This window comes from Manis javanica, chromosome 4, assembly GCF_040802235.1.
Source record: "Manis javanica isolate MJ-LG chromosome 4, MJ_LKY, whole genome shotgun sequence".
In the NCBI taxonomy this organism is placed as follows: Eukaryota; Metazoa; Chordata; class Mammalia; order Pholidota; family Manidae; genus Manis; species Manis javanica.
In genome coordinates, this window is record NC_133159.1 from 117,430,757 (window position 1) to 117,447,772 (window position 17,016).

At 38.6% G+C, this 17,016-nt stretch overlaps 1 protein-coding gene across 14 annotated transcripts in view; it reads right to left on the reverse strand.

The window, feature by feature from the left end:
• NCOR1 (nuclear receptor corepressor 1) overlaps nt 1-17,016 on the reverse strand; it is a 185,883-nt gene that overhangs the window by 71,142 nt on the left and 97,725 nt on the right. For 9 of the 14 annotated variants that reach the window (XM_037013092.2, XM_037013076.2, XM_037013058.2 and 6 more), the window contains 3 exons: nt 6,918-7,045; nt 2,331-2,545; nt 823-885 (listed from right to left, as the gene is read on the reverse strand). In XM_037013092.2, the coding sequence (XP_036868987.2) occupies nt 823-885; nt 2,331-2,545; nt 6,918-7,045 (406 nt within the window). The remainder of the gene's footprint in view (nt 1-822; nt 886-2,330; nt 2,546-6,917; nt 7,046-17,016) is intronic. The other 5 variants (XM_037013094.2, XM_037013071.2, XM_037013057.2 and 2 more) reach the window with 1 other exon arrangement.

Sequence of the window (17,016 nt, forward strand, 5' to 3'; positions counted from 1 at the left end):
ATTTTGAAGATACTCAGACTGCCATTATTTTTGGTAAAGTTGCTTTATATGATTCTTACATGTATCATACATTACCTCTAAACAGAAAATACATCTGAAATGTGTCACTGAAGGGCCAAGCTATTTACAATAATATCTCTTTGGAAATACAGGGTAAATATTTAAGACCAAAGGGCTGGCCAATCTTTTGTAAAATTATTTTATTAAAAAAATTATTTTTATTTATAAACCAATTATTTAAAATTTTTTAAGACCTATTAGAAATTTTAGTTCAATTTCAGTTATACTACATTAATATGCAACAACAGAAAAATACAAGATCCAGAGTAAAATAATGTTCCAGAGTAAGATCAAGGCCACCCAGCTATGAAAGTGGCAGAGACAGGACTCAGACCTTTGTCTGGACAGCTAGAAGGTTCATGCTCTCTTCTCTGAATCACAGAGCAATTTCTTAGTAGTTTCAAATGCCTTACCAAATACAAACTGATAGACTTTTTATATCAAAATAGCTCCAAAACAACTTTAATAGCACTGAATCACAAGGCTTCTGGAAAAGCAAAGACAGCCTACTTGGTCTCTAATAAAATGACACTCAAAATGAAACTGTAGAGAGAATCTTAAATCCCTCAAAAGTGGGCCTCTTAAACAAGGTGCACTGGAGTACCTTACAAGGTACCACACCATCAAAAAGAACTCTTAAGGTTACTTCTAAATTCTACTTAGCATTGTGGAAGACCTCTTTTTCAATTAAAAAAAAAATAGTTCCCTCTTACTCATTACTAATAACCCTAAAAAGATAACAAAAAAAGTACAATCATTTACCTTTTTTAGCAACTTCCATTTCTTCTTCTGTCCATCGAGAGGTTTCTACAGGCTCGGTAGTAACTGAAATAGAGAGAAATTAATAAGGCAGAGAAAAATTAACTTAAATCATTCACAGATTATATGGCACCAACCATATCATCTATGACCTATTAAACTGACGAAAGCCTGTTTAAAGCATTAGGTGAAAGAAACTATGGAAACAGGATGTTATCAGCCTCTCCCCCAACAAGCCAAAGAGGAAAACTCAACATTTCTCAGTTACTATTTTCTCAACATCAAGTTTCATCTGCGTCTACACGTCTGAACCCCTCACTGAGTGCCTCCCTACTTTTTAGAGTTCATCCCTCTTCTCCTGAAGTGCTGAAGGTGGAAACAGTCCTCCCCTGTCCTGTCCAGGCACAGCTCTCTCCTGCTCTCTGACCCCTTCTCCTCCAACTCCTAGAGGCCCTTATATGTTCATTCTCAGTGCCTGACATCTGGAAAACACAGATCAATCACAAACTAAACACTTTCTCTTTTGTTTAGAAGAGAAGTTGAGACTATCAACTACCAGGCCTGAAATGAGCTCCTGCCATATTCTTCTTCTCAATTAATAGTACTACCATCTATCAGTCACTTCAATTATTGACAGGATCCTCAGACTAATTTTTGAATCCTTAGACTAATCTTTGAATCCTTCCCCCCATTTACAACTCACATCCACTGATGTGGGTCAATTCTAATCTCCTGAATCTGTCTCCTCCTTGCCTGGGGCACTGCATGCATAAAGATTCCCTTCTAGCTAAGCCCTCTGCCCCATCTGCTTTCTAGTTATTTATCTTAGATCATTCTTGCTATTCCCAGAATTTGTGTTTTCCTCCATACTTCATGTTATGGTAAAATTGGAACCACTGAACCACCAATGGCGGTACTCACTGTGAACATAATGCCTTTATAAACTCATGAGAATATTGCAAGAGAGAGAAAAATGCTTGTACTCTTAGACCCAGTATTCTCTTGTCTAAGAACTTATCCCTATGAAAAAAACTTTAACAGAAAGAAAAAGCTATGTGAATAAAGATGTTTTTTCATTGCAGTGCTATCTATGAGTTTAAAAGGCAGGGCGAATGACCTAATCACTCAGCTACAGGGAATGGTTCAAGAAGTCATGCCTCAAAGAACACACACCACCTTTCCACAGATATCAAAAAGTAAAAATGAAGATCACCAGAAACTAGAAAATATTCACAGTTTAAGCCAAGTTAAAACATCAGAGAACAAAGTGACATGCACGCAAGGATTACAAGTAAGTTAAAAAAAAAACACCACCACCTGTATTAGGGCAGCAAGAGTAGGGCTGATGTTCTTTTTCAAAAAACATTGATAGTAAAGTCTAAAAATTTTTTAAGTCAAACTCTCAGATTATTTCTAGGTTGTCCACATCAGAGTCCCTCCTGTCCTGCCCTGGCACTGAAACGGCCCCCCAGAAGAATGGTGGCCTGCTCGCTCCACTCTCATGCGCTCACTGGGTTCCGGCGGCGGCGGCAGCGGCGGCGGGGGCTCCTCAGTGGCCGCGGCGGCGGCACTGGCGGCCGCAGCCTCGCTGGTCATGGACCGGGTGATGCGGCCCTTCCGGCGTCCCTGACTATTGGCGGTCTTGCGCCCCCGGGGCGTGGCCTGCTCTCGCTCCTCAGTTTCCTCCGTTGTAGCTTCTGGCTTGTCCTTTTCCTTGGTATTTTCTCTGAAAACAAAGGTGATTTAAAAGTATACATAAAGAATGTTATCACTTTGAAATTCTTTAAATAGAAATCAAATAAAACTACCCAATCTCTCAGCTAATTAAAACTTATGAAAAGCTCTGTCATGTCCCTATTTTGCAGAGTTTTGACTGGTTCAAATCAAGATGATTTTCTTCTTGCTAGTCAGGAGACACAGGATTCTCTCTAAATCAGGGAGATGCAATAGAGACAGGGTCTCGCTCTGCTGCCCTTGCTGGAGCGCAGTAGCTACTCACAGGCATGATTCCACTATTGATCAGCAGCTGAGTTTTGACCTGCTTTATTTCTGACCTGGGCAGGTTCACCCGTACTTAAGGCGACCTGGTGGTCCCCCACTCCCGGGAGGTCACAAAACGCAGTGCAGACAACCCGACTGGCATAGTGCACTGCAGCCCAGACCTCCTGGGCTCAAGCGGCCCTGCCTCAGCCTCCCGAGCAGTTGGGACCACAGGCAGGCACTACCATGCCAGGCGCAAATTAAGATTTTAAAATGGCCTATTTTATTCATTAATGAACTTACATTTAAACTCATTTCAAATCACTTGACTTGGATACAAGAACACTCTATGAGCAAGTAATGAATGGTATCTGAAAAGCCCTAGACCTGCAATCTGCAGGCAGCCAGGGACACCAAAAGGAAGGAGCCCTGGCCTTCTGGCCTCTGCTCCCACAGAAGTTTTCTCTGTGAAATGAAGAGGGTGAAACAGATGCTTTCCACGACAGATGCCATTTCTGTAGTAATAATGTACCACATTGTTTTTTTAAACTAGCCCAAATAACCTCAAGTGCCTCCAACAGTATTGTGCAAGCAGCACTACGGTCCAGTGGTCAGGACAGTGGCCTCTGGGGCTGCACTGCCTGGGCTCGCACCAGCAATCTGTGACTTACTAGCCCTGTGATGGCCTTAGGCAAGCTGCCTCACCTCCAGGGGCCTCAGTTTTTCTCATCTGTAAAATGAGGATAGTAGTAGTATATTTCATAGGGTTCTTGAAAGAATAAAAAGAGTGAACTTTTGTAAAAGGCTCAGAACAGTGCCTGCAATATAGTCAGCATCATGTGTGTTTGCTATTAAGGGTAAACTTCTCTCAGGCTATAAAGAGCTTACAATCTCAGGCACTTAGGAAAAACTCAATAAATGGTCATTACTATTAACAGCAGTAGAACTACATATAATATTGAAAGACAATTCTCTGTACTACTTATCTCTCAGGTTTGTTATATTTAAAAACAATTTGCTTAACACATAATGTGGGGGGGGCCACAGGGAAGGCAGGATAGCACAGAAAAGACAAGTAGTGACTCTACAGCATCTTACTATGCTGATGGACAGTGAATGCAATGGGATTTAGGGGGGAACTTGATAATATGGACGAATATAATAACCACAATGTTGCTCATGTGAAACCTTCATAAGATTGCATATCAATGATACCTTAATAAAAAAATAGCAATGGAGGAAAAAAACCAAGTTGCTTAATGTACATTTTTGCAAATTGATGGACGTATGGCAATACTCAAAGACTCAACTATTCTTGCTAAATGGAAGGTGTTGACTTTTTTCAAATTTTAACTATTTCAAGTAAAGACCTGTTGTGGCTTACTAAGTTACAGTTTTTTCTCTAAAAAAATGCTTCAAGAATAATTCTTTTCCTTTCAGCCCTAAATTACCCTTGAAGTCACCATGCAGCTCTCTCCCTTCACTTCTTTATTCACTTACCAATCCCACTACTACTACAGCCTCCTATTAAAGATACTTTGTTAAAACTCACCATGATTTACAAACTGCAAAATCAAATGACCTTTTCTCAATTCTCACTGCATCACTATTTCTGCTGCAATTGACACTGGACAATTCTTTTATATCCTTTATATTGTATATATTTTTATATCCTTCTCAATTTAGCTTTTAGGACTTCGTGCTTTCTTAATATCCCTACTGCTATTCTGGCTTTCCTTCTGGGGATTATATTTTTCCTCTCTTCCTTTAATACAGGGATCTCCCAAAGCTCAATGTGGCCTTAAAGCTCTGTGATGTTACCCATTTCTATCAATTCCATTGTAATGATTCCCAATCTGTATCTTTAGACTCATATCCTATCTCCTAAATCTCCTAGGATCCAGACTTGTCTTCTGAATTACCTGCCGGAATGAGTAACCACCTGGATTTCCCATCAACATAAACTCAACATATCCAAAAACATGCTCATCCTCACCACCCTGCTTCTTGCTTCATCTCATTCTCTAATACTTTGCTGTGAACAGGACCACCATGGTCATAATCACTCAGGTTTGACATAATCTTCAGCTCTTTCCCTTTTCCTTTACTTCCTATACATTATCTAATGCCAAAGTTTGTTATTTCATCTCAGTAATATTTTTCCCACTAATTCTACCATCTCTACCTCTACTACCAATGCACTTGGTGCCTTAGTACCCCAATCCCAGCCTTCTAGAACAGCCTCCCTGGCTTTGATATCTCCAGTCCATCCATTCTGTACTGCTAACGGAGCAATATTCTAGAAGAATAGCTTTGGCAATAAACCATTCCATCCATTCTAATCCCTACTATTCTCAGAGAGACACAGTCTCTTGAACAAAGCCTACATTTTAGCAGCCATTAAGGCTTTACATAATCTAACTCAATCCAATTTCTACTTTTCTTCTTCAGGAACCCTATATTCTAATATAAGGAAACCATTATCTGCCTTTTCTCAAAGCAACATATATATGCATGCTGTTCCCTGTAGTCTATCCACACCAACCACTACTTCCTGCATAAAGTCTTCCAAACTATCCAGACAAAAGTAAATCTCAACCTCTTCTCACTCTCCCAAACATACTTTACTGGTTCTGCTCATTTCTTCCTGGCTTTTTTCCTTTTTCTTAAGTAGTATTTGTATCTTGCCTAATTGTCTCCTACCAGACTGTAAACTACCTGGGAATGACAGATACGTCTTAGGGATTTTCGCTACCTCTGTAACACCCAGCTCACACTGGTAATACTGGTAATAAAAATGAATGCTTGCTAAATAGAGATTTTAAGAAAAAGTAAAATCATGAAATGGCAATTCTATATGAGCAGAACCACCATCCACATGGGAGTATAAATATTTCACCTGACAATTAAAAAACAAAAATTTAATAGTTATCTTTCTAAAGTACAAAACAGGAATGGCAGGAGTACCCAACTCTTCAAAAACCATGTCAAGTGATTTAAGCTGCTTTAGTTACAACAAAACTAGATAAACCTTCAGTATTTCCAACATTACAGAAGTAATGCAATAAATATTAAAAAGGAACAAACTGTGCCTGCCCACCAGACACCCGATCTTGCAAGACCATCATTAAAGCCTCGCTCTGTGCTGTTAAAAAAAAAAAAAAGTAACAAACTGATACATGCAACAACCTGTATGGAGCTCAAAAGCATCATGCTTAGCGAAAGAAGCCACACACTTAAGATTATATACTGTACGATTGCACTTATACGAAATCCTAGAAAAGGCAAAACAGATTTGCAGTTACCAGAGACTGGGAGTGGAGGAAGGGAAACTACTGCAAAGGAGTGTATGGAAACTTTCTGGGGTGACTGAAACACTCTACTTCATGACTGTGACAACACACTTATGTGCATACATACACTTGTCAAAATGCATCACTGTATACCCTTAAAACTGGTGAATTTTATTCTCTGTAAATTATGCCTCAATAAAGCTGATCCTTGGGGTAAAAACAACCAGCTTAGCTGCTGAGACCCCCCACACCACCCACCACATGTACACAAAGCCATCACATCAACCATCTCTAAGTGGCAGTATCACAGGTTAATTTTCTTTGTATTTTGTTCTCTTTCCTGATTTTCTATGTTGAACAAGAATTACTTTTACAACCAGGAAAACACAACAAAAATCACAAACAAACCAGGAACTCTATTTTATATGACAAATGAAAGCAATAAACCTGGAATATAAAGTATTATATAAAGGAAAACCATTTATCAGCATTTTTACAATAATGTTCACTATCTGAGGTTTCAAAGCAGGTTCTGAGGTATCTTCCAAATTAAAGATTAAATCATATTCCATATAGCTTAGCAGTAAGTATATGTTTTTATATCCTATCCCTCCTAAGAAGTAATTATCTCCTATCTAGCAAATAAGTCTATTAAGCCAAAAGTTATATTCACAGGAATATTCCATTCCTGCATTATATCAAATAACTATTAGATGGTCAAAGTATACATCACATTGATCCTTTTATCTAAAATTTTACACAATACCCCAATAGATTCAATTTCATATTTTAAAAATGACTATAACATTTAACTATTTAACTCACTTAGAGTCCTCCTTTTCATCTTTTTCTTCTTCATCTTTCTTTTCCTCTTCTTTTTTTTCTGTTTTTTCTGCTTTATCTTCTTCTTTTTCTTCTACCTTTTCTTCTTGTGAGGGTCGGGCAATTTGCTGCTAAATGAACCATCATTTGTAAAATTCAAAGGTAAAAGAAATTGCCCTTCAAACTGTGATGATATATTATAATAAGTATCTATGCAAAAAATTTAACAATTTAACTAATCATTTATAATATAATTAAGTCATGTATTAAAAATTAGTCTAGTGCTCTTTAATATATTCCACATGTATTGCTTAAAAAGTCATGCACATGCAAATGCTCATAGTGTTTGTACCCATCAGAGACATGAAAATGTTAAGATTCCACTTGGAAATCTGAGACTGGTTCTCTTTTTATAGCTCCCCCATCTCATCTGTCACTCAAACATTTCAGTTCTACCTTAAGATTTGATAACATATAATTTATCAAACCATCCTCCTAGTATTAGATAATACATACCCAATTTCTTCATCCTTATGGATAATACTAAAAGAAAGATCTTTATGTTTTTACTCTTTGGGGGGACACATTCATTTAATATAACAGTAGACAGCTACTGCCATTATCAAGACTGAAGTAATTTGGAAAAATACTAAGGACATAAGAAAGTGAAAAGAAGAAAAACACTCAAATATTTCTAAGCTGTAATTAAAAGACTGTAATTAAATATGCATGTGAGCAAAAACTGGAAGAGAATAAGACTACAAACCCTTTTATTTTTTGATGTCTCATTTGCTAAATTTGTGACTCTAAAAAAGTGAAATTAAGTCTGTATTGAGTTTTACTTTTTATTTAATTCAGAAACTGTCCAACTTAATGAGGGTTGAATTCCAACTCATCACTCCAGCACACAGCTGGCCATTCCATATGTGCCTCTTTCCAATACCCCCTATCTTTCCTACATTGCTTGCATCTCGTCTTAGACTCATCCGACACACCCAGCATTTGGAATACGCTACCCTTTTCTGCCTAGTAAATTCCAATATATCCCCTGAGACTGAGTCCAAAAAGCTCCACCTCTTATGAGGCTTTTCTTGATTTCCGCATAAAGGCTCGAGGCTGTCGCCCTACTTTTCACTTGCACACTCCCATCTGCTCATAGTATTTATCACAGGTGCTGCAGCACTTGGTTATCAGGATCAGTTTGGTTCACTGTGTTACAACGTCATCAAGGACAAGCACTCGGTCTTAATCATCTCCAGTTCCTAGGAGGAGAACTTCTGGACTACGGAAGTGTCTGCATGTCCTTGATATAGCAAAACCCAAATTGCTTTATTCTAGTATTTGAAAAGGTTTTGCCCTCCTGCCTCAAACTTTCACTCAGATCCAGGCCAGCATCAATCTTCCCTCATGAAAACTCTGCCTGTCCTCTTACATGTTACTTTCACAAGACAACTTGAAGGACTCATTTATTTGAAATAAAATATTCCTTAATAGGATCTCAACTTCTTATTCCTGCCCACCAAAACTAAAATCTGGCTTTTTAAGATAACAAAGGCCTTACTAGCGTCTCCAAAACAGGTCTATAATTATGTCTTCTTCTAATCCGGGGAGAATGAAGAATCTGTATTCTTCAGATTTCAAATGCATGTCAATGCCTTTTCTTACCAATATAATATCCTACATTTGAAATACTTGCAGGTCATGTCCATTAACTCCCCTCAGGTGAAGTTACAATTGCCATCAGAGGTCAATGCTTTCACCTCCAAGATCCTAAAATCAGAAAGTCTTCTCTTCAATCACCAACACTCATGCCCCACCCATTCCATTTTCATTGTTGCCAATCCTTCTTGTTCTCATCATGACCTTTGATCCTTTTATTTTATCACAGTCCATCAAGAAGAACTACTACCTACCATCCCACTTGGACCTCTTGCTAAATCATTTCAATACCATGATTCCCTCACTCACTTTATCTGACCTTCCCTATCTCTTAATCTGGTAAACTGCCAGTTTCCTTTTCTTCTGAATATTTACTATTCCTGAGATAACAAAGAACTCAGGAATGTTTTCAAATGTATATGTTCCAACCATGACTAGGTCTCCTTTGCAACTAGCAGTGTTTTATTTACCTCTAGCACCCCACAGTGATCACAAGACCTGTTTCAAATGCTAATAACCTCAATCCCCTCTCCCAACAAAAGTAGCATCCACCTGCCACTGTGATCCAACAGGCCAGCATACGAAGACAAACTCTACTTTATGCCTAGCAAGTGAGCTCTGTAACCCAGAAAATGGTTTATAGGCTTAAGAAATGATGGGGAGGTGTCAACTCAGCAGAAGGTAAGTTAAGAGGTTCACTGCTCCCTTAGACTTGGACAATACATATAACCTTATTTCCCTAATACTTCTCCATTTCCAGTGCCAACCAGGGATTTGAAGAAAGTAAGCAATCCTACATATTCCCTCCTGCCTGAAATCCAGCCTACTGCTGACCTACTCCCCCTTCAGTAGTGCTGGGGACTGAGAAACAACTACAGCACCTGATTCAACCAGTCAATGGGAAGAAGGGGGCAAGATTCCTTCTGAAACACAGATCCCAGTTCTGCAAAGGCTGTGAATGACCCAAAGAAACTGATGGAGGCTGGAAAGTATCTGCAGAGGAGTGTGACACCTGCAGAGCAAGGCTTAATACACTCCACCCGAGCAGCGATCTCCCGTTCCCCCAGCCAGGCAGCAGTGAGTGCAGCGGGAGTGTCAGGCAGTCAGAACACAGCCAGCCCCGACCCTCGGATGATACACATCAGCACCCACTTGTGATGGCTGCCACCGACACTAAGGAGAGTAAGGAAACACCGCTGGTCTTAATGAGAAGTGGTCAGAATTGCTTTTGTTTCAGACAAATCTGTAAAGAGAGGTGCCAATCCCCATGGTCTAGAGTGAGGTTAGAGGTTATACCCCTCAACCCTTTTAGGCTGGCTGAAAGAGTAGTTCACAGTTTCAAAAAGAAACTCTTCAAAAGGTCTCCAGAGACACAGGCATTCCCAGCAGTTTCCTCATGGGTTTCTCCCTCCTTAAGCCTAACACTTGGTAGTCAACAGAAAAATAAAAAATTTTCATTCTCTTAGGGGTGTTCTCATAACATGAAACATTTCTGTCAAACAACAAGCCATTCACTCTGAATACAAGAGAACATTACAAAAAATGAAAATTCAAATGAAATAAGTGAGAATTACATGTACTTCATAATGGTAAATGAAGAAGAGGGTCAATTTCAGCAGGGTCCCCTACAGCAAGATCAAATAAAAGTTCATGCTGAGATTTATTACTACTATATCTAGTTGATCTAATATACATCCATATATGTGTTCTATCTATATTTGTTAAAATGCTCGAGTTTTTAGAAAACATTAAGCAAATTCCCAATCAGCAATGAAGTTGCCAAGAAATATGACTTAAGTTTAAGAAGAGGCAAGCAGTTATAGTTAGCTACAAATGTACAAGACGCAAACAGAATGAAGTACTACTTCAGCCACTGAGAAATTTTTTTCAAAGTACTTCAGGCAGCACATAGAAAATATTTCTTCCTTTTTATCAAAATATATTAATAACTATAGCTTTTATAACCAATTGATTTTGAGACTATTTTCCTGAAGAGTGAAAGCTGTCAATCACAAAAAGCACCATTATGAAGGCAATAAAGCTTATAGCTGCCACCGTGGTCTGGGTACCCCTTATGTACCTGACACTGCATTCTAGGGACTTCACACACATAACTAGTCTCCAAGTTAACCCTGCAAGGTAAGGACTATTGCACCCATGATCAGAGATGTGGAAACTAAGGCCCACCAAGTGAAGGGACAGGCATTACACAGACACAAAATGCAGAGTATTCAGGGATCTAAAGCTGTTTCCATTGTACCCAATTTTTGAAACCTGTCTAAAACTTTGGTTCTAATTGGTGTCTACCTAAGTTTAGTCAGAAACTCTTCCAACTACAAGAATTACTACATTTACATAAGTATATGCTTTCCGAATACCTTTGGGGGAAATAAAAACATGCTGACATATTTAAAAAGGAAGATATAATCAGCAAGAAGAATACAAATTCTTATGAAAAGTAAGCAAGTATTTGAAACTAAAGAATGTGGTTTCTCAACAATGCCTTGCTTTATTTTTATTGCAGGCCATATCAGGTACCACAGAAATTTAATCTGCATTTTGACATCATTATTATACAGGAGTTTATGCTGCAAAGTAAGAAAAAATTCTCAAGTCAACAAATATGTTACACATAAAATCAAATCGTTACCTGGCATGTTATGTATAATTCTAGATCCCAAACAGTAACACTGAAGAGTGGCTTTAGGCTTCCAATCTCATACATGTATCCATTGCTCCAACTAAAACTTAGGAAAAACCACCACACTTATTCTTATCATAGGATGCTAGTAAGTTAAACTGAAAAGTGGTATGGACAATAACAGAATTTTGAGAGCAGAGTTAAAACTTCTGCCAATGATAATTTCTAAAAACAGTTTTAATAAAAACATGATTTAAAAAATGTCTCATTTTCTATGATTTTAAGATTAAAACTCATTTTTCAAAGTAAAGAATTCGCAATGTTCTCTATGGCAACAGCAAGTTAAAAATCAAATCTCACAAAAACTTGGAATCTCTCGGCCAATAGCATACTATACATTCATCTGCCAAATAAAATTACTTCCTATGGATAAAGGGTTGGAAAGTAGAGAATGAGAGAAGCAATCAAATAAAAACTGAAAATATCGGGATTAAAGACAGCTGTGTGAGAGGAGAGACAGAGGTTTCCTCCTAAAACTGGATACAAAAAGAAAATTTAATTGGCGCAACTAATCCTGAGAGAGCAACAGGAAAGAGGGCGGTGTCAGACTGCACACACCTGGAGAAAAGAGTAGATCTCAGTGAACGGGGTAACGTACCAGAGCTGTGGCTCAGCGGGACCGAGACCCTCCCCCACCTCAGCTCACCAGCAGGAGGAAGACAAACGGAGCAGGGAGGGAGTGAAAGGCCTGGGACTGCCGAATACCTAGCTCTGGAGATCTGCTCTGGGAGCAAAAACCTACATTTCATGGTGCTCTCATGAGACTCGCATGACTACCGGGTTGGAAAGTTAATACAGGCAGAGTTCCTGGGGAGACTGGGATTCTAGCCACTTGCAGAAAGCAGGGATCCATATCCGGCTGCTCTGGGACAAAAACTTTTACCTGTGTGCCAGGCCCACTGGCTCAGGCAGTGGAGACAGGCACAGCAGCCAGGAGGCGGGGAACAGCTCTTTCCTCCCCCCAAACACCAGTACCACTCCCCTGCCACCCCTGACATTGCTTCAGGGGCTGAGCAGCTCCAGAATAGAGCTTCTGGACACTAGACGGCGCCATATACAAACATGAAATGCCGAAGGAACCTTGTCCAGAGTAAAATTGTTACTACAACTCACCAGAAACATTTAAATGATATGGACCTTGTGACTCTTCCTGAAAGGAAGTTCAAAATAAAAATCATCAACATTCTAATGGAGGTATGGAAAGACATCCAAGAACTCAGGAATGAATTCAGGTCAGAGATCCAATTGTTGAAGAACACAATGGAGCGTATTAAAAGCAGGTTAGATACGATGGAGGAGACAATAAATGAAATAGAAACTAGAAAAGAGGAATACAAAGAAGGTGAGGCACAGAGAGAAAAAAGGATCTCTAAAAATGAAAGAATATTGAGAGAACTGTGTGACCAATCCAAGCGGAACAATATTCGCATTATAGGGATACCAGAAGAAGAAGAGAGAGAGAAAGGGATAGAAAGTATCTTTGAGGAGGTAGTTGCTGAAAACTTCCCCAATCTGGGGAAGGAGATAGTCTCTCAGGCCATGGAGATCCACAGATCTCCAAACACAAGGGACCAAAGGAAGACAATACCAAGACACATAGTAATTAAAATGGGAAAGATCAAGGATAAGGACAGACTGTTAAAAGCAGCCAGAGGCAGAAATAAGATCAGATACAAAGGAAAGCCCATCAGGCTAACATCACACTTCTCAGCAGAAACTTTATAGGCCAGAAGGGAGTGACATGATGTATTTAATGCCATGAAGCAGAAGGCCCTGGAACCCAGATTACTTTACCCAGCAAGATTATCATTTAAATTTGAAGGAGGGAATAAACAATTTCCAGACAAGCAAAAGCTGAGAGTTTACCACCCACAAACCATCTCTGCACTCTATTTTGGAAAGACTGCTATAGATGGAAGTGTTCCTACGGTTGGATAGCTGTCACCAGAGCTAGTAAAACCACGTTAGGGAGGATGGAGCAGCTGATTGTGAGGCAAATACAAAACTAAATTGACTATCCCCAAAGTCAATCAAGGTATAGACAAAAAGTACAGAATTTGATACCTGTAAATGAAGCCAGTTTGATACCATAAAGAATGAAGGAGGAAGAAAAAGGAGGACAAACAGAAAAGAACCTTTAGATTGTGTTTGTAACAGTATACTAAGTGAGTTAAGTTAGACTCTCAGATAGTAAGGAAAGTAACCTGGAACCTTTGGTAACCACGAATCTAAAGCATGAAATGGCAATAAGTACATACCTATCGATAATCACCCTAAATGTAAATGGACTGAATGCACCAATCAAAAGACATAGAGTCACTGAATGGATAAAAAAACAAGATCCATCTATATGCAGTTTACAAGAGACTCACCTCAAACTCAAAGACATGCACAGACTAAAAGTCAAGGGATGGAAAAAGATACTTCATGCAAACAATAGGGAGAAAAAAGCAGGTGTTGCAGTACTAGTATCAGACAAAATACACTTCAAAACAAAGAAAGTAACAAGAGATAAAGAAGGACATTAAATAATGATAAAGGGCTCAGTCCAACAAGAGGATATAACCATTATAAATATATATGCACCCAACACAGGAGCAACAGCATATGTGAAACAAATACTAACAGAACTAAAGGAGGAAATAGAATGCAATGCATTCATTTTGGGAGACTTCAACACACCATTGACTCCAAAGGACAGATCCACCAGACAGAAAATAGTAAGGACACAGAGGAACTGAACAACATACAAGAACAGATCGACCTAATAGACATCTATAGAAATCTACACCCAAAAGCAACAGGATACACATTCTTCTCAAGTGCACATGGAACATTTTCCAGAATAGACCACATACTAGGCCACAAAAAGAGCCTCAGTAAATTCAAAAAGACTGAAATCCTACCAACCAACTTTTCAGACCACAAAGGTACACAACTAGAAATAAATTGTACAAAGAAAGCAAACAGGCTCACAAACACATGGAGGCTTAACAACACGCTTCTAAATAGTCAATGGATCAATGACCAAATTAAAATGGAGATCCAGCAATATATGGAAATAAATAACACCACCACAAATCCCCAACTTCTTTGGGACACAGCGAAAGCAGTCTTAAGAGGAAAGTATATAGCAATCCAGGCATATTTAAAGAAGGAAGAACAAACCCAAATGAATAGTCTAATGTCACAATTATCAAAATTGGAAAAAGAAGAACAAATGAGGCCTAAACTCAGCAGAAGGAGGGACATAATAAAAATCAGAGAAGAAATAAACAAAACTGAGAAGAATAAAACAATAGAAAAAATCAATGAAACCAAGAGCTGGTTCTTTGAGAAAATAAACAAAATAGATAAGCCTCTAGCCAGACTTATTAAGAGAAAAAGAGAATCAACACACATCAACAGAATCAGAAACAAGAAAGGAAACATCAGGACGGACCCAACAGAAATACAAAGAATTATTAGAGACTACTATGAAAACCTATATGCTGAGAAACTGGAAAACCTAGAAGAAATGGACAACTTCCTAGAAAAATACAGCCTTCCAAGACTGACCAAGGAAGAAACACAAAATCTAAACAGACCAGTTACCAGCAAAGAAACTGAAGCGGTAATCAAAAAACTACCAAGGAACAAAACCCCCAGGTCAGATGGATTTACCTCAGAATTTTATCAGACATACAGAGAAGACATAATAGGCATTCCCCTTAAAGTTTTCCAAAACACAGGAGAGGAGGGAATACTCCCAAACTCATTCTATGACCCCACCAAAAAAGGCAAAGACCCCACCAAAAAAGAAAATTACAGACCAATATCCCTGATGAACGTACATGCAAAAACACTCAATAAAATATTAGCAAACTGAATTCAAAAATATATCAAAAGGATCATACATCACGACCAAGTGGGATTCATCCCAGGGATGCAAGGATGGTACAACATTCGAAAATCCATCAACATCATCCACCACATAAACAAAAAGAGAGACAAAAACCACATGATCATCTCCATAGATGCTGATAAAGCATTCGACAAAATTCAACATCCACTCATGATAAAAACTCTCAGCAAAATTGGTATAGAGGGCAAGTACCTCAACATAATAAAGGCCATATATGACAAACCCACAGCCAACATCAGACTGAACAGTGAGAAGCTGAAAGCTTTTCCTCTGAGACTGGGAACAAGACAGGGATGCCCATTCTCCCCACTGTTATTTAACATAGTACTAGAGGTCCTAGACACGGCAATAAGACAAAACAAAGAAATACAAGGAATCCAGATTGGTAAAGAAGAAGTTAAACTGTCACTATTTGCAGATGATATAATATTGTACATAAAAAACCCTAAAGATTCCACTCCAAAACTACTAGAACTGATATCGGAATACAGCAAAGTTGCAGGATACAAAATTCACACACAGAAATCTGTGGCTTTCCTATACACTAACAATGAACCAATAGAAAGAGAAATCAGGAGAACAACTCCATTCAGAATTGCATCAAAAAGAATAAAATACCTAGGAATAAACCTAACCAAAGAAGTGAAAGACCTATACCCTGAAAACTACAAGTCACTCTTAAGAGAAATTAAAAGGGACACTAACAAATGGAAATTCATCCCATGCTCATGGCTAGGAAGAATTAATATAATCAAAATGGCCATCCTGCCCAAAGCAATATACAGAATTGATGCAATCCCTATCAAATTACCAGCAACATTCTTCAATGAACTGGAACAAATAATTCAAAAATTCATATGGAAACACCAAAGACCCCGAATAGCCAAAGCAATCCTGAGAAAGAAGAAAAAAGTAGGGGGGATCTCACTGCCCAACTTCAAGCTCTACTACAAAGCCATAGTAATCAAGACAATTTGGTACTGGCACAAGAACAGAGCCACAGACCAGTGGAACAGATTAGAGACTCCAGACATGAACCCAAACATATATGGTCAATTAATATTTGATAAAGGAGCCATGGACATACAATGGCGAAATGACAGTCTCTTCAACAGATGGTGCTGGCAAAACTGGACAGCTACATGTAGGAGAATGAAACTGGACCATTATCTAACCCCATACACAAAAGTAAATTCAAAATGGATCAAAGACCTGAATGTAAGTCATGAAATCATAAATCTCTTAGGAAAAAACATAGGCAAAAATCTCTTGGACATAAACATTAGCAACTTCTTCATGAACATTATCTCCCTGGGCAAGGGAAATAAAAGCAAAAATGAACAGGTGGGACTATATCAAAATAAAAAAGCTTCTGTGCATCAAAGGACACCATCAGTAAAACAAAAAGACATCCTATAGTATTGGAGAATATATTCATAAATGACAGATCCGATAAAGGGTTGTCATCCAAATTATATAAAGAACTCATGCACCTCAACAAACAAAAAGCAAATAATCCAATTAAAAAATGGGCAGAGGACATGAAGAGACAATTCTCCAAAGAAGAAATTCAGATGGCCAACAGGCACATGAAAAGATGCTCCACATCGCTAATCATCAGAGAAATGCAAATTAAAACCACAATGAGATATCACCTCACACCAGTAAGGATGGCCACCATCCAAAAGACAAACAACAACAAATGTTGGTGAGGTTGTGGAGAAAGGGGAACCCTCCTACACTGCTGGTGGGAATGTAAATTAGTTCACCATTGTGGAAAGCAGTATGGAGGTTCCTCAAAAAACTCAAAAGAGAAATACCATTTGACCCAGGAATTC